At 50.8% G+C, this 17,883-nt stretch overlaps 1 protein-coding gene across 1 annotated transcript in view; it reads right to left on the bottom strand.

Annotated features, from left to right (window-relative positions):
- POLR1A (RNA polymerase I subunit A) overlaps nt 1–17,883 on the bottom strand; it is an 84,624-nt gene that overhangs the window by 10,845 nt on the left and 55,896 nt on the right. The window contains exons 15-27 of the mRNA XM_006042040.4: nt 17,275–17,424; nt 15,477–15,660; nt 12,799–12,881; nt 12,525–12,683; nt 10,754–10,852; nt 9,631–9,783; nt 8,279–8,361; nt 7,687–7,852; nt 6,652–6,873; nt 5,325–5,539; nt 2,832–2,999; nt 1,639–1,774; nt 1,013–1,170 (exon numbers count right to left, since the gene is read on the bottom strand). Of these exons, the coding sequence (XP_006042102.3) occupies nt 1,013–1,170; nt 1,639–1,774; nt 2,832–2,999; nt 5,325–5,539; nt 6,652–6,873; nt 7,687–7,852; nt 8,279–8,361; nt 9,631–9,783; nt 10,754–10,852; nt 12,525–12,683; nt 12,799–12,881; nt 15,477–15,660; nt 17,275–17,424 (1,976 nt within the window). The remainder of the gene's footprint in view (nt 1–1,012; nt 1,171–1,638; nt 1,775–2,831; nt 3,000–5,324; nt 5,540–6,651; nt 6,874–7,686; nt 7,853–8,278; nt 8,362–9,630; nt 9,784–10,753; nt 10,853–12,524; nt 12,684–12,798; nt 12,882–15,476; nt 15,661–17,274; nt 17,425–17,883) is intronic.

The raw sequence follows: 17,883 nt of genomic DNA, 5'->3' as shown, positions 1-17,883 counted from the left end.
CGCTCTACCATCCAGGGTCGGTTGGCAAGTCAGCAGTGCTTTATTGGCTCTTGTTGGCTTGCACCAGCCCTGATATGAAACCCCTTCCAAATCCTGGGCACTCAGCACTGTGGCCCATGCTGTCCAGTGTCTAACAGTGACTTGAGCTTGAGAGAAAAACGGATGCTCAATCTCCCTACCAGAAAGGAACCAGATCTTCTCCATAAAAAGGTGGAGGTAGACCCTCCCTGGTAGGTCAGTGGTAAAGAATCTGCCTGCCAAGGCAGGAGACGTGGGTTTGATCCCTGATCCAGGAAGATACCATATGTTTCGGAGCAACTAAACCCATGTGCCACAACTACTGAGAGCCTGTGCTCTAGAGTCCAGGAGCCACAACAACTGAGCCCACGCACTGCAGCTACTGAAGCCCGAGTGCCCTAGAGCCTGTGCTCCAAAACAAGAGAAGCCACCGCAATAAGAAGCCTCTGCACTACATCTAGAGAGTAACCCCCATTTGCCGCAACTAGACAAAAGGCTGCGCCATGACAAGACCCAGCACAGCCAAAATAAATAAATAAAATTATTTTAAAAAGCTGGAGGTTAATCCCAATTATAGAACTATGTTTAAGAGCAGCATGTTGTTAGCACAGGACTCCTTCCTGACAGAATATAAATGTATTAAGAACCACGTCATGTCAGAAATGAACACCACATGCTGGTCTGACATCACAGCACTATCACTCTGATAAAGTTCTGTTCTCTTTATGGTCCATGTACTCCTACACCTTAAATCCTCCAAATATGAGTAGATGAAACTCATGGGTCAGACAGTAGGAGGCAGGCAGGGCAATGGAGTCACACCCACAAGCCAGATGAGGCTGCAGGACCTCCTGTTTTCCTAAATACTTCCCTTGAGCGAATCATCTGGGAAAGAGCCCTCAGGCCCTGGGAGTTCTGTGGCCAGGAGCCCTCGAGGTTGATGACAAAGTCATACAATAAGAATGTGCCAAAGTCAAATGGCCTGAGCCCTGACCTGGTTTCCATGAAGTGTAAGATGTCCTCGGGCCTCGTGCACTTCTCCTGCTGGTAGTACGCATGCGGCAGGAACTGAAACCGCAGCTGGTATACCCGGAACTTGTTCTGTTTCTCCCCCATATAGAAGGACTCCTGGACATCAATTTTCTCCAACACCTAGAACCAGACAGACAGGACCCAGTGTGCCCCATACCTGGGACTGAGCATTATAAGTGGGAACACTGAGTTTGCAGGCACAGGGGCTGGGACCACGAGACAAAGTTTAAAATGAGTGCTACTGATGTAGGTCCCTCTCAGGGTAGGGAGAGGGACCCCCACCCTGTAGGTCACACCTCCTGAGAAGGGCCTGAGGCTGCAGGGGGAGGGCTCCAGTGGGGCTGGTAAGTTAATCAAGAAAGTATCTTTATTTGTAAGGCACATAAGAATGCTGCAGAACCAGTGGTTACTTTTAAAGCTTCCTGACCCACCCCTGCTCAGCACCTGGCAGAGGAAGCCTGCCTCTCTCACTGGTGAAGTCTGAGCCCAGAGTCAGAAGAGCTGACAAAGGCCCTTCTTCCTGGATGGGAGGATGGATGGAGGGGACACAGGAAAACGCCCGCAGCCGGGTCTGAGGGAGATCATTACCTCCCCGAGACACACTCTGGTGAGTTGCTTCTTCAGGCTTTTCACTTTCTTCAGTGCTTTCTTGGTATTGAACACAGGTACACTCATCATCGGTGTCTTGATGTTGGCACTGGCCACCATGAGGATCTCCCGCAACCTGTCATGGAACAAGGGCACATCTGAGCCAAAGCAGCACCCGGAGTCTCTATTTTGCAAAGTCTTTCTCATCAACATGCTGGAGTTCTTTCAGGATCTGCAAGAGACCTTAGGATCTTGAGGAGGAAATAAGCTGATCAGGGTGTCCCTGCTCTGGCCCTGTGTGTGACAGCAAGGGACTCTGCAGTCAGCTTCCTCCACTGAAGCATGGGCTCCTCAAGGACAGAGCTGTGTCTTCTTGCTCCCTATCACCTATGCCTCACTTACAGTGCTTACTAAGGGCTTACCAAACAAACGAGAGACGAAAGGAAGGGAACCAGTGTCTGCAGCGCTCCCACTAGGCACAAGGACCACGGCCAGGCCTCAGCCACGGCTCAGTGAGCCAGCCTGGCCAGACTGCACTGCGGCCCCTGCCCTCCTCCTCCCCACAAACCCCAAGGCTGAGAAAGCTGAGGAGCCTGAGTCACTCAGCTAGAAGGCGGCCGGGCCGGGCAGGTGAGCGTGATCTCTGTTCTCTCCTCTCGCCCAGCAGCTATCATCCTGCAGGGTGCACACTTTGACCTGAAGAGCCAGGGTCCCTCTGGATTCTGTTCTAGGTGAGTGGTACCCCCAGAGCCAGGCAACCAGATGGCCTGACCCCGGGAGCCTGCAGTTTCACAAGCATTCCAGGAAACTGGGATCCAGGAGTTGGTGGAGAGCTAAATGGAGATGCTGAGAAGCCTGGGCATGGATCCAAGTGCAGAAACCAGTTGGGCTCCGGAAATTCCAACCCTGACCCCCGCTTTGATGACCCTGTCTCTTTTACAAACACATACTCTCAAAACTTCATACACACACACACACCCACACTCTCATATTCATACTCACACACACCCTCACCCACACACTCATACATTCATACATACATTCACTCTCACATTCATACACACTCACACACACGTTCATACACACACACTCTCACTCATACACACACACACACACTTTCACACTCTAATGGAATCCCCTCCTTCCCAGGAGCAGGCTTGGACAGACCCTGCCCGTGTATCCTTGAAGCCCACCTCGGAATGCCCAGGGTGACGTTCATCTCGCCTCTGCCGGCAAAGTGGAAGGTGTTGAGCGTCATCTGTGTGGAGGGCTCCCCGATGCTCTGGGCGGCCAGCAGGCCCACGGCCTCACCCGGGTCGCATAGAGAGCGCTGCCACTTGAGCTGCAGCAGAGTCCTCAAACTGGAAACAGGGTGGGAGGACATCAGGGGTCAGAGACACAGACACCACCTGCCTGTCACGAGCTGACAACAGACCCTGTAAGCAGGGTGCGTGCACCTGATGCCTTGTCCTCCTTCTGGGCTTGTTTTACCAGGCAAATGGTCCTTCTAAGCCTTCAGTTCCTGCCAATGACCCTGAAATGTCCTAAATGACGCAGCACAAAGCCCAGCTTGGTGGCTGAAGCGCTGGGGGTCCACATTCAGACTGCTCACGTCTACCCAGAGAATGTCATGGAACCTGCGAACTCACTGTTCACATATCCCTTGGCTAATTCTTTATTCCCCATTGGCTATGACAGCTTGGAGAGGGCTGAAACCTCCCTCTGTAGAAACTAGGGAGAGGTTCACGGAACAAGCAAGGGGATCTGGTGGGGGAGACGGGAATAGGGCACTTATCTTCTTAATTAGTGCAAGTGGCTATGGGCCACTTTGGAAGTATGCGTGCTATATGATTTTGTAACCTTTGTAACTTACTAATAACCCTTTTTCCTGTTTTTAGAACAGCCACAGAAACACTGTGTGACCCCAGCACACAGGACAAGGAATTGACTCAGTAAATCAAGGTTAAATGGACCTTATGTGTGAGTACAGAGGAAAGTAATAAAACTACATTTCTACGCAAGTTCTTTTTATTAATAAAAATCAGACTTTTCACTAACCTGATGTGTATTCTCTCGCAACTACTTCAAACCAGTGAGGTTTGAGTGCATATCAGTATTCCTGACAGAAGAAACCTTCGAATACGTTGGGGTTGCCCCCAGAGCTTGGGGCTTGCTAACAGAGCCTCTGTGAGAGTCACGGAAGCACACTTGCCTCCCCATCTTGGCCCGCCGAGCCCAAGTGATGCTCCCGGGGACTAAGCCTGCACCACTCCTGATGCAGCACAGTTGGAGGGAGGACCCACGTGGTCCTTCTGAAAGTAAATGGCAGCATCCTGAGCGGCAGGGAGGAAGGTGAAAGGGAATCAGGGCCTTGCTCTTTCGGGGAAAACCCAGCTGGCAGCTAAACCACAACCTGCTGTGATGTAGTACTCCATCTTCATACCTCTGAGGCCTGGCTGGAGCAATCAGTTTAAGGCGTAAAAAGTGACAGCTGTCCCTCCACTCCAGGTCCTCCACCCAAGAATCTGTCTTTGCTCCTCCCCCTGTCGCAGTCCCACTCCCTGGACCCTCAGACTCCCTGTGTATCTGGCAGGGTTTCATCAGGTGCAGGACATGCAGCCAAGCTAGAGCAGATGATCTCAGGCCTCCAGCTCTGCAGGCCAGGCTAAGAGAATTGAGAGGGAAGGACCCCCTGATGACTGCTCTGAGACCAGTGCCCCAGCAGACATTCCTTGGGGGTACATATCACCTTTCAATTCACTCTGCCTCAGTGCTGGTCCATGCCCGGCTTCCCACTTGTCTTGATAAGTCACTAGTCACTAAGTCGTATCTGACTCTTTGCAACCCCATGGACTGTAGCCTCCCAGGCTCTGCTGTTCAAGGAATTTTCCAGGCAAGAATACTGGAGTGGGCTGCCATTTCCTTCTCCAGGGGATCTTCCTGATCCAGGGGTCGAATCTGTGTCTAATGCATTTTGGAAGGCAGGTTCTTTACCACTGCATCACCTGGGACTGGGAAGCCCAAACTCTACTTCAAATGCTGTCAAAGACAGCAATGATCAAGGAACTGTTCATCAATTCCTTAACATTCTACTTTTAATCATGATAGTTATTTATATTAGCTTTGAGCAACAATATCACATTACGCCATATTAAATTTACAGCTGACAAAACTTTTATTTTTCATATTAATTAATTTCTTTTCCCTGTTTTATTTTTCTGTGAACAAGTCCAAGCTGGGGACTCCAAGTGGTCCTTCCTCCTCGAAGCTTTGAAACTCGAAGCTCAAAGGGTCACTGGAATCATCAGACCCAGCTCCTTACAAAAGGCTAAGATGTGGTGTCAAAGGGCAAAGGATGACCTGTGCCAGGTCCCAGGGTTGGCAGCTGCTGACCAGACTCCCTGCCTCTCACTGAGCCATGCCTACCATCCCACACTCAAGAGAACGGTCACTATGTAAGTCTCCTTCCCCGCAGAGCAGTCTCCTCCATCTTGGCTCAGGTTGGGGACACACTCCTGCCTAAGCTCTCATCTGTCCCACAGCCCTCAGGGCTTGCAAGGTGCCCTCTGTTTCACTTCCCTCCCTCCTACTGGAGTCTCAGACCCAGGAGGCTGCCAGAGTGGGCAAGGAAGGGCCTGAGAGAAGCAGAGTCTCCCTCTGCAGGTGCAAAAGGTCAATGTTATTACCTGTCGAGAGAAAGCCCCGATTTCTCGTAACTCCGCTTTGCCTGAGCTGCCCACTCGCAGCTGTAGTCGTCCATCTTCTTTTCAAATGTTTCTGACACGGATGCGAAGTAGATGTCTGGGCGCCAGACAGACAGACTGGGGTCGGGACAAGGAGCCGCCTTCTTCTGGTACTTCCTCCGGCTTTGTTCGTCTAACTCAGCCCACAACCTCAGCATCTGGAAGGAAGGACAGGACTCAGCTATGTGGGACAACACCAGGAACGGGCTTCTCTTCCTGGGGTGTCCAATAGGATGAGGAGGATCAAAGGCCCTTGCTTCAAATGACAGCATGGGAAAGAGACAGAAATCTGACAGCACAGGAAAGCCATCTTGACATTGGAAGGACAGAGAACCAAATCCATTCCAGGGTGTACTGCTTGACCACGACTCTAGGAGCCATTCGTTGTGGCCCTTCAAGCACAAGCAGGGCGACCATGTGAGCTACTCTCCAAACTGCAATTCTTGTAGAATAAAATGCAACATTATTAATAATCATCCTGGGATGAGAGGCAAACCAGGGCTGTCTCAGGCCCATGAGGACACGGTCACCATGAGCCAGGTGACCGTGCTGATCCCCGTCTGTCCCCTGTCCAGGCTTTCACATGCCCGATGCCCCGAAGCTGTCCCATAGCACCCGCTTCAAAGTGCTCCCCTGCCTCCTGGCTCAGCTATGCTTAGAAGGTGGGAGATCGCAGAAAAAGAGGGGAAAGAGGGAGGACAGGAAGGCTGGATATCCAGTCCCCACCCTAAGGGGTCTCTGAACCCCAATCTCTCAACTGAGGGCTCCTGTCACGTGGTCTCTGCCCACGGCCACCTTCTCCACTCCTGATGACTGTTCACGTCCTCGGGGAGGCTGGGGAACCCAACTTACCAGCCCTAGTTAGCTGCCTGGAACCCTGCCCACACTTTAGTAAAAATGCATGCATGCGTGCTCAGCCGCTTCAGTCATGTCTGACTCTTTGTGACCCTATGGGGTATAGCCTTCCAGGCTCCTCTGTCCATTGGGATTCTCCAGGCAAGAATACTGGAGTGGGTTGCCATGCCTTCCTCCAGGGGATATTCCTGACCCAGGGATTGAACCCGAGTCTCCTGCACTACAGGTGGATACTTTACCTCTAAGCCACTGGGGAGGCCTCTTTGTAGAGATTTCCCCTCCTTAAATTGATATTTGAGCACCATTTTTCCTGGCCAACAGTGAATGAAGCTAGATTTCATGGCTGGACCTTCCACCAGGAAAACAACCCCTCATCCCCTCAATCCCACTGATCCCCCACCTCCTCCAGCATCACCTGGTAAGTCTCGGGGCTGCGGCCGTTCTGGTTTGTGCCCTCAAGGTTCAAGGCTTTCACAGCCGCCTGAATTTTCTGGGAGTAATTCAAGAAGGCGCCTTTCCTCAGGAGGGTGTTGGAATGCTTGCTGTGCCATTTTTTGATGGCTCTGAAATGACGGAGAGCTTTCTGGGGATCCGCTCTGGATAAAACTTCATGGAGATGCTTCGATTTCATTATTACCTAGACAGACAGACCACACAAGCAAGAAAGAAGAGGTGAGGGTGTAACACAAAGGCCATGGGACACAACTCACACAACCTCATAGGAGGTGGCCCGTGTGGGGCCCTCACGATGCCCCTTGAGGGGCTGAGCACCCACTGCTAACTAGAGTCTCACTCGGTGCCAACCAGAGTCGGGAGCTGGCAGTCTCAGGAGCTGAGGTCATGGGGCAGAAACCCTGACACTCAGAGTCCTTCCAGAACATGGGTATTTCTGGGAAGAAAGGAGGAGGGGACAGGCACCAGGGTGGAAAGGAGCTGGCCCTTAACTTTCAATCTGACCACCTGCCATGACCTTGAACAGGCCATGTCAGTTTCAGTTTCCCAATCTGCAAAACGTGGGGGACTGCTCAGCCAATGCTGATGATCCCTCTTGGGCCAGTAAGGCATGGAATGAAAACCATGGGCTTGTGAATCAGAGGGCCTGGGTGCAGACATGAGCCCTGCTCCTCACCAGCTCGTCACTTAAACTCTGATACTCAGCTGTCTTGGCTGTAAAATGGGCAGAAGGGTCCCTGTGTGCCCAGGCAGCAGTGAGGAAGCAGGCAGACAGCAGCCACAGTGCACTTGAGTTTAGGACCGTAAATGCCCCCAACAGTGCAGTTGTTCGAAGCATCTGCCATGTCAGGTGTTCCAGGGCATTGCTTGGTGCTTTTAAATTCTCCCTACTCTAGTTTTCAGCAGTCACTCTGATTGGGTGGCAAAGCTCAGGGTGGGAGGTCCACCACACAGGCCCTACCCCGCCACCCCCAGGCTCCAGAAGGCGGCACACTACCTCATAGTTGCTGGTGAGGAACGGGAACTGCTTAGGCTGCAGGAACTGTGTCTTGGGGATGTCCAGGCCGTCCTCCCCGTACAGGAACTGCACCACGCTGCCGTCACTGTCGCGGACTGTCAGGTCGTATTGGACAACCAGTCCCTCCAGGTGTTTGATGATGCACCTGTACAGAGACCCTCAGCTCAGTGCCTCCTGGAGCAGCATTTGACAGGGCAGGTGGAAGGCAGAGGCAGAAAGGTGGACTGCTGTTCTATAGCCAAGCAAGCCCCGGGACAGGCTGGATCCCGTGCCCCTGTGCGACCCTCGCTCCCATCTCCAGCCGTGGCTGCCTGCCCTGCCCAGGGAAAGGGCACAGCTGCTGACACCTGGGCCCTTCCTGTAAACCTCTGAGTTCACGCTAGACCAATCCTCTAGCTGGCTATTTTCTGTCTCAGAACACCCATGGATTACTTTTCAGAAGTTCCCCCGCACCTCCCCCCCCTCAAAGGGATCTTAAGCGAATTGGCAATGAAAATGTGAAAAAGAGACAGAGCTTGAATGGACCCGGGACGCTGAGCCACCTGAAGCTGGCAGGGCAGGTGCTTTTTACCTCTGGAGGTATCCGGAACGGCTGGTCTTCACAGCAGTGTCCACCAGACCCTCTCGCCCGGCCATGCAGTGGAAGAAAAACTCCTGTGGGAGAAGCAGGAAGGTCCAGGGGTGGCACAGTGAGGAGAGCCTGCTTCCTGGAGGGCGGCTCAGGCCAATGTCCCCAGCAGCTCTGATGATGCCAGAGACATCTGCCCTCCCCTGGGGTGACCTCTGTCTTATCCTGCCGGAGAGCAGAGAGACAAGTGGAGGAGCAGGGCCAGTTCTCATTCTCAGGAGTCCATCCTCAGCGCCACACTCCATGTTTCAAACAGAAATGGCACTTTTGCCTCATCACGTAGTGTTTTCCAAACTTCCACAATGAGACATGTGTTTGTAACAATGATCGGCAAACATGTACATACATCCACTCACGTGTGTGGATAAAGATACATGATTCAAGCTAAAACTATGGAACTTTATGAAACGACCCCAGCCCTCACTCGGATGCCTTCTTTATCACCCTACTCTATTCCATCACATAAAGCCGGTTGCTATCTTTTACCATGGTTTCATGATTCACTTAGGGGTCGCAACCAGCGTTCAGAACTCTCTGGTCTATATCAGCTCTCCACCACCCTTTGCCAGAGGCCATGGACAACCACTGGAGAATCTGTGTGAGACCAAGAGAGAAGCCCTGGGCGTAGCCGATGGCCTTGACACAAAAGGTCAGTTCTCTTCACAACCTAGACTTGTTGTCTGACCACAAGAGGCGTCTTTGCAGAGATGCACTGGACTAAGCAACAGAAAGCACTAATCAAAAAACCATTTCTCAAAGTGTGAGGAGAAAACCTTTCTCTTAGGGGAGAGTTCTATCGCTGATGGAGGAAAAACTAGGCATTTGCTACAACTGGTCAGTTTCCCCAGGGTCAAGGAAGAGCCATGAGGCTCTCTTAGGAGAGCTTTGTAAACTAAATCTCTGTGATGCTCCTTTTGGCAATGGAGAGCACTCTGGGGAGGGCTTCCCCTTCCCCAGCTGCCCTCAGAGGCAGGGAAGAATTGGCTGAGAGAAGACACGAGGCAGGAAGAGGTCGAGCTGGGATGGATCTTATTCATCTTCCCACTCATCAGCAATCCTGCCCGAGCACCCACGATGTGCCAGGCACCGCGCTGGGCTCTGGCATTCCGAAGGTGAACATGATGTGGCTCTTAGGGTTCTCAGGGGCCCTTGCCATCTAGAGGGTAAGCAAGGATGTGGTGGCATTTATTTCTTGACTATCTTTGCTTAAAGCTGTTGGTGAAGTTCATAGGCTTCCTACTCCTGAGTGTAGAAATGAGGAGGAAAGCCAAAAGGATAAACCAAAAAATACATACCGGAGGCTTGATGCCAGTGAGGAATCTGCCAGTGACGAAGCCACCAGCCCTGGGGGTGAATTCATAAGGCTCGAAGCAGGGCAACGATTTGCCAGATGCCATGAGCGGGGGTCTCCGACCTTCCAATTCGATCTGGCCCAGCAGGCACGAAATCTGGGAGAAAGGAAACCCAGATGGGACTGAAGACCTACACACGCCTTAAGTGATGCTCTGTCCCAGCAGGGGATGGAGCACCTGCTCTTCAAGAAAAACTGCATGGAAATGGAGTTCCTGAAGGTCAACCTACATTTCTTAATAAACCAGGAAAGCTGATGTTTCAGGAAAATACCTGTATCTTCCTTTCACTGACTGATTAGAATTTTCACATTTGGGGTCAGTTGAAATAGACAGTGCTTTGCAAAAGCAGCCATGTTTCAGAACAATCTCGTGTTATACCTGAAAGGGACCTCCCTAACAGGGAAACTGAGACGAGCAGAAAATATAGTTTATTGTGATCCTGAACATTCTCAGGTGTTGCTCTTGGGGATGCTCTTGGGGACAGTGTGTCTGGATTCTACTTAGTCAAAAGGGCTTCCTGGTGGCCTTGAGCCTTGGAAGCCCATTCCTACTGTTCTGTACTCACCAATGAGATGGTCCTTAAGACTCTCTCAAGGTCATCAAAGTTAAAAAAAAGTTGCTAAGATTTGTGAAATCATTGTGATAGCACTGCAACATGAAAATATATAACCATACAGTATCTAAATTTATAATAGGTATCTATACGAAACACTATGGAGAAGGAAATGGCAACCCACTCCGATATTCTTGCCTGGTGAATCCCATGGACAGAGAAGCCTTGTGGGTTACAGTCCATGGGGTCGTGAAGAGTCAGACACGACTGAAGAGACTTAACATGTACACACACGATACACTATCTGGATATTTACCTCCATGTGTCTACAACACTGGCGTGTTAACAGTGGTTAGCTCCTGTACTGATTTCTACATATACTTCTGTATTGTGCAGTACTTGCCATGCTTTACGAGGATCATGGATTCTTTCAAAAACAGAAACAAATCTGAAAAGTGCCTCCTACAACCACCCCAGCCTTCTGCCAAGCAGCCAGCCCGCCTTTGCTCACACCTGCATGGTGTTCACTGTCGAACCTTTGGCTCCAGACTGCACCATCATCTGCAGATTGTTCTCTGGGAACTGTCTGTGCAGGCCGAAGGGCATGCATGCCTGCAGATGGAACACATACATCGGTCAGTGACTCCTCCTTGGGAATCTTAAGTCCAGAAGGTAAATGCGGGAGCCCACTTAGACTATGAATCTGGAGAGCAGTGCCAGATCCCATTTGAGGTTAAGGAGAAGTCTTGTCGGCATTAAGCCTTTGGCTGGAAGCCCTGGAAAGAGGTCTAAAGAATGGCCCCGGCTGCCACGCTCTTGACACCTCTGCCGGGAAGCCGGAAGGCAGATGCAGAGGGGCCAGCATTTTTAGTTCGTGATGCTGAAATGCAGCTGATTAAAAATAAAACCTAAGGTGGTGCTCTTGGGAACTTACCCATCAGAGCATGCCCTGGCCCCGGACAAGCAGCCATGATGACCAGTGCCCGTGTCATACTCATATCTGCCAACATGCTGCCCAAGCGAAAAGCAGGCGCTCCGCCTCAGCTCCCGGGGCAAAAGAGTAGTCAAAGCCCCCAGGTGGATTGGGGAGATGCTGTGGAGAGGTGGGGGGTAGCTCTGAGTTTATCTAAGCCTTTGCCTAGGGATGCAGACACCCACCCTCACACAGGAGAGACAGGGTGGATGTGAAGAGACAGAGGAAAAGAAATAAGGTAATCCTGAGACGCTTGAGATGACACCCCACCCACAGCATCCCCAGTGAGCCCTGGAAGCTGAGCCTCCCCGTTCTCGAGCAGTGCTGGAAGGCTGGAAGGAACCTCGCCTTGCAAGGAGAGAACTGTACCAACAAGGTCTGCTGACAACCAGTCAGAACTGAGTTAGCAAACACTGACTTTGGCTAGGCTTGGTCCTCCCTCCCTTTCTCCTCCTCAGGTGGGGTGTCAAGGCCCAGGAGGCCGGGGTGAGGGCCAGTGGGCTCTTTCAAGCTGCAGGACTGGGAGCCCCAGCTCTGGGACAAGAATGGGGCCCCCCCTCCTTTCTCAGCTGCGGGGCTTTGGGGGACTGGCAGGGCGGTCAGACCTCACCCAGGACACTGTGCAGATGAGTTCCTGAATCCTGCCAGCAAATCCGTGAGGCAGGTCTCTTCCCATCCCTGCCCCAGGGGAGGACACCTCGCTCAGACCGCTCACATCACACAAGGCCGGAGATCTCAGAGCAAGCCCGTGGAAGAGCCAGGATTCAAACATGGGCCTTCACCCCAGCTGTCCTACACACGCAGCACTGGAGGTGCTGGGCCTTTACTGTGCCCCTCCACCCTGCAGAGGCCCCTGGAAAAGACTTTCTTCAGTCCCTTTTAAGGCCGTTACCCTAAAATATAAACATTTAAAATGACAACTAGTACAGAATTCCCTGGCGGTCCGGTGCTTAGGACTAGACGCTTTCATTGCCGAGGACCTGGGTTCAATCCCTGGTTGGGGAGCTAAGATCCTGCAAGCCAGGTAGTGTGGGAAAAAATAAATAAATAAATGAAAGAAAGAATAATGCAATGCCTTCATGCTCAGCATTAATCAAAGGAAGACCTCTCCCGACCCTAACTGAGGGTACAAATCCCTTGGCTCTTCAAAGTGATCAATTCTACTCGCCCCATCTGGAGTCTCACCTAGTCAGCTGTTCAACAGTCAAATTGCTCCAAGAGGCCCAGAGTGAGACTCAAAATGTAATTTAAAAAAAGAAAAAAAAACAGCATTCAAATGGTGGTGGTAAGAGCACATGCCGCTGGACTAACCTTGTTAATTTCATTGCTGTAATGGTTCACTTCCTCCTTGAACTTCAAGTCAATCATGTTAAAATCCCTCTGATCTTTATTCAGATGGGCATCCTGCCACTTCCCTTGGACTTCATCACATGACACTGCCTCTGGCAGGTTTAACGCAGCCCTGACGGCCTAGGATTAAAAGAGGAAACACTGGAGGCTGCAGGCAAGGGAGGAAGGTGTGGGCCCCATCTTGCTGGAGCCCAACCAACTCTGCTGTAGGCGGTAGCCCCCAGGCCCTCCTCACCCGGGGCCCACAGTGGGTGGAGTCTTCAATGATCCCATGTCTCCTGACATCCGCCTTCGGCTTGACCAAAATGTCTTCTACTCCTGTGAAGTGAAACAGACCAGTTTGGATGCAACCAGGCCTGACTTCTCACCAGGTTGTGAACTTGGTGAGGTCAGGGCATGGGGCATGGTGACAGGCACCAAGGAAGCACCTGAATAACGATGGTGACATTCCCATCACCTCAAAAAGACTGCTACCATCTCTTAAGTGCTTACCATCTTATAAATGACAAAGCTAAGGCTCAAACTTGAGCCCACAGGTACAGAGGTAGAAAGCCAACCCAGGCCCAAGTCCCAAACTTGGTCACAAGCTACAGGCCCTCCATTCAATAAAAACATGTTGGATGAATGGGACAGAGGGGAAGATGACATTCTGGGTGAAAAACTGGGGTTGAGGAAAACAGAAGAGGGGGGGGACAGACATCCCGGTTTTGACTTCCAGAAATCACGTCAGCAGGGACCACACTGTATAGCTGTGAGAATCCGTGGGCAAGCACAGACAGACACATCCAAGCCTGGCTGACAGGGACAACCATTGCAGGGTCCTCTCTGTTGCTATGGAAGGAAGAGTCCCTGGGCCACTTCAATGAAGCCTGTCCCTCTGGCTTCACATGGCTAAGGAATTCCCCATCCTAGGCAGGGAGTCTTCCCACTTCATTTTTCAATGAACTATTTTCTGTCTACATTTGAGAGCTACTGACCTCAACAGTCCCTCAGCTAAGGTCTCAGGAGGAAGGGAATTCAAGGCTGCAGTGTTGCAAAGCTGGGCTAAGATGTCTGGGACTCCCACATGCAATGTCCTGGAAGCCTGAGTGCCTCTAAAGAACTTGAGGAGGAGAAAGAATCTGTCTCTCGGTGAGCAAGCCCCACCATGACAATGGGCCCTTCCATAGGGTCGGCTCCAGGCCATCTTGCTGTCCCTTCAGTGACCTCTGGCTGCGAGGGCTGAAGGCACTTCCTCTAGCCTGGACTTCCCTCCAAGCTTGACATCCAGCTTGGCCCTGCTCCCTCTCAGTCTCGGCACCAGACAGTCTTTGCACTTTGGCTAGTTTCTCCTCGGATCATGTGCTGAGCAGAGCTGCTTGTTAGATTCGGTCCTCATCACGGTCTGGGTGTGGATTCTTCCTCTACTTTTTTTTTTTTTTTTTTTTTTTTTTTACTTTTGGCTGCGCTGGGTCTTCACTGCTTTGCTCGGGCTTCTCTAGTTGTGGCGAGTGGGGGTTACTCGTTGTTGCCGTACATGGACTTCTCATTGTGATGGCTTCTCTTGTTGTGCAGCACAGGCTTTAGGCATGCAGCCTTCAGTAGTTGTGGCACATAGGCTTACTTGCTCTGCAGCCTGTGGGATCTTCCTAGACCAGGGAGCGAACCCATGTCTCCTGCAATGGTAGATGGATTCTTATCCACTGTGCCACCAAGGAAGTCCATTTATTTTCCATTTTTAAAGACATTTGTTCAAGGAAGCTCATCCGAGAAATACTGTGAGAACCAGGAACCTGTCTAATAACAGGAACTGGTAAAATTAACCATGGTACATCTACAAAAGCAGAATAGTTTATAGCCACAGACCTGAGGAAGTCAGTTTATATTTGCTTACAGAAGGACATTTATAAAACATTATCTGTAAATGGTGGAGGGGAGCAGATTACAAAACACTAGGTATTACTGTAGGAACCCCTTTTTTCCAGAAAGTGTTTATACTTGAAAGTCTAGAAAAACACATATCAAGTCAATATTGGTGTTATCTCTGGCAGTTGAATGCTGGGTGATTTTTAATTATTTTCATGTCTGTGATTATTTTGACTTTTCCACAATATAAATTTTATAATTATGATGGCCTTCTTGCAGGCCAATGAGCAAACTCCAGCAGACCCACTGGCTCCCTGTCTGCACGTTGAGCCAGTCCATGAACTCAGTCTCATCAGCGGGATGATTCCCACGCTTGCTGGGGGTCCTGCTTAGTGCAAGGCCTGACACCCATTCCTCATGCATGGGAAACTGCAGAAGGGCTTGGACTCCACTGTGAATACCGAGAGACACACTGCTCTGAATGAGCTCATAGCACGGAAAATATCGGCCCCTTTGTTTTCTTTATCAGAGGCAACTTCCTAAAACAGTGGGCTATCACTCCCAGGGAGAGAGCTCCTCTGTCTGTCTTACGATCACTTGACAGGTCAGCCCCAACGTGGTGTTTCCAACAGAACCCGCTGTGTCGGGTGGCGTGGGCTGTTCTGACAACAGGGAAGACTCCAGGTGGAGCACAGAGTGCCAGAAAGATTCTGGAAGGGCACTTGCAGGAGAGAATGGAGGTATGAGTGTGAAGAAAAATCAGTCTAGGAGACTGGAGACCATAAAGAAAGGCGTTGATAAAGGCACAGAATGGAAATGAAGATGGGGGGAAGGGCGTCACTCTGTGCTGTATGAAGAGATGAAGAGACTAGGGTGGTATGGGTGTGTGTCGAGGGGTGCGGAAGCACAGAGAAGCAAGGCTGTGCAATGTCACTGGAGGCCCCGTGAAGATGCCCTTGTGAAGGGAGCCCGGCTGCTCCCCTGGAACTGGGAGATACCCTGGCAGGTGGGCTGGCTGCAGAAGCGGACTGAGCAGGGTGGGGCCCCAGAGCCACCTGCTTCACTCACCCAAGGTGAAGCCTCTGTAGAGCTGCAGGTAGGCGGTAAAGAGGCGGGCCAGGCAGGTAAGAACCCTGCCGCTGGTCTCCCCACCGTAGATCTCGTAGCAGCAGTGGACCAGGCCGTAGGCGGAGCTCCCATAGTGCGCCTTGTCCAGCACCCCGCACAGCAGCTCCCCTGCTCTGATGATCACCTGCGGATGGATGGCCACTGGCACTGGGTGGGGGTTGCCCCGCCCCTCCCTTACTCCATGTCTTACTAACCTTATAACCCTCACCTGCCTCAAATTCTTGATGCAAAGAAGGGGATAAAGCAGGTGAGCACACAGAGAACAACATTCAGGGCTTCCCAGGTAGCTCAGTGGTAAAGAACTCATCCGCCAATGCAGGAGACATGGGTTCAATCCCTGATCTGGGAATATCACACATGCCTTGGAACAACTAAGTCTGTGAGCCACAAGTACTGAGCCTGTACTCTAAGCCCAGGAGCCACAACTGCCGAGGCCTGCGCTGCCCAGCAAAGGAGCCACTGCAGGGAGAAGCCTGTGCACCACCGCTGGAGCGCAGCCTCCAGGCTCTCCGCAGCTAGAGAAAAAAGCCCACCCAGCACAGCCAAAAATCAAGTAAATAGAATAAAAAAAAGAACATTAAACAAAATTCTTTTTCGGGGACTACACCCCCCCAACTATAGACAGTTCAGTGTGTTCCTACGTGCCCCACTCCCATCACCCAACCATTCTGACTTGGGGTCATGTATCCTTGATAAAAACTTTGTGACTGGAAAGGGGTGCATTTTGAATCTAAATTTCATAACTGTGACCTTGGCCTAGGTACTTCCTCCCTGGAACCTTGGGAGTAAGAAACACAGAACCTTTCTAATATGCTTTAAGCCCTGAATTTGTACTTTCTTAAAGCTTGTTTCAAGCATTAGAAGCTAATTTAAAGAAGGATTTCTAGTTTGAATTTAAATTTAAAACTAAATTTAAATTTCTAGTTTAAAGGATTTCTGATTTAAAGAAAAGTGCTGCACACATTAAGCGTATGATCTATGAAGGGAAAGAAAAGGGGCAGCTTGGGTTCTATTATGAATGGCATGTGTGTTAGACCCTGCGACAAAGCCCTTGTGAGCAGGGGCCCTGGGGATACTTCCCCAGCAAGAGCACATGAGGCCCTGGAAATCTTCAATGTGGGGTCACAGTCTCACTCTCCTGCAACAGCGCTGTGTCCCCAGGGTTTGGTTGTCCTGGAGCTGCTGCTGAGGCCTGGTTCCTAGGCATGGAGCTGGGAGGTGTGAAACCTCAGCACAGGGTGATGATAGCCAGCTACTCACAGGTCTCAGGGTCTGCATTTCTAAGCTTTGCAGAGTCAAGTTTGAGGCCTTCTGCTGGAAGAACCTTCCCAAGCTGGTTATGGGCTTTACATAAGAGTCAAGTGCTAATGGTCAGGGATTTCCCTGGTGGTCTGGTGGCTAAGAGTCTGAGCTCCCAATGCAGGGATCTCAGATTCAATCCCTAGGTCAAGGAACTAGATCCCGGATGCCGCAACTATGAGTTCACATGCTGCAACTAAAGATCCCACTTGCCACAACTAAGACCTAGTACAGCCTACAGCCAAATAAATAAAAATAAAAAATATAAATTTGAAAAGGAATGCTAATGGTTGACTCTACATAGCTCGGTACAACTCTTTCCTTCAAGGCACGACTCCTCTTTCTATACATGTGCCTCCACTTCTCTGTCTTGGTTTTAAATCAAGCCGCCTAAACCTGGGACTGGAAGTCTCCAATGCACACAGCTGGGCAGCCATACCTGGGACTCGCACATGGAGTCAGGGTTAAAGCCGGGAACGAGCCGAGGAGACTCCTTCACCCAGGCCTTTCCACCAATCTTCGCCTTTCCTGACAAGTTCAGGGGGATATGGTCCTCTGGGATTATGTTGACGAGCAATGTGGACACAACCTGGAAAGAAAAAGAAGACAAAGCTGATGGAAGGAAGAAAAGCTTAGATGTTTCCTTTTAGGTCCACTTGTCTTTCTTAATCCTGAAAGGCAGACAACTCCATTCTGATGAGCTGTAGGTAAAGCAGAAAAAAAAAAAAAAAAAACTATCACCACCAACAAAGGGACAGTTTCTTGTCTGTGGGACAACCTGATCTCAGATTTTACTATGTGATTTATGTATAATGTACAGCATGTGAGAGACCATAAAGAAGGCTGAGCACTGAAGAACTGAAGCTTTCAAACTGTGGTGCTGGAGAAGACTCTTGAGAGTCCCTTGGATAGCAAGGGGATCAAACCAGTCAGTCCTAAAGGAAATCAACCCTGAATTCATTGGAAGGACTGATGCTGAAGCTCCAAAACTTTGGCCACCTGATATGAAGACCCAACTCATTGGAAACGACCCTGATGCATGGAAAGA

The sequence above is a fragment of the Bubalus bubalis genome, chromosome 12 (assembly GCF_019923935.1).
Source record: "Bubalus bubalis isolate 160015118507 breed Murrah chromosome 12, NDDB_SH_1, whole genome shotgun sequence".
In the NCBI taxonomy this organism is placed as follows: Eukaryota; Metazoa; Chordata; class Mammalia; order Artiodactyla; family Bovidae; genus Bubalus; species Bubalus bubalis.
This window is presented reverse-complemented; position numbering and strand designations above follow the sequence as displayed.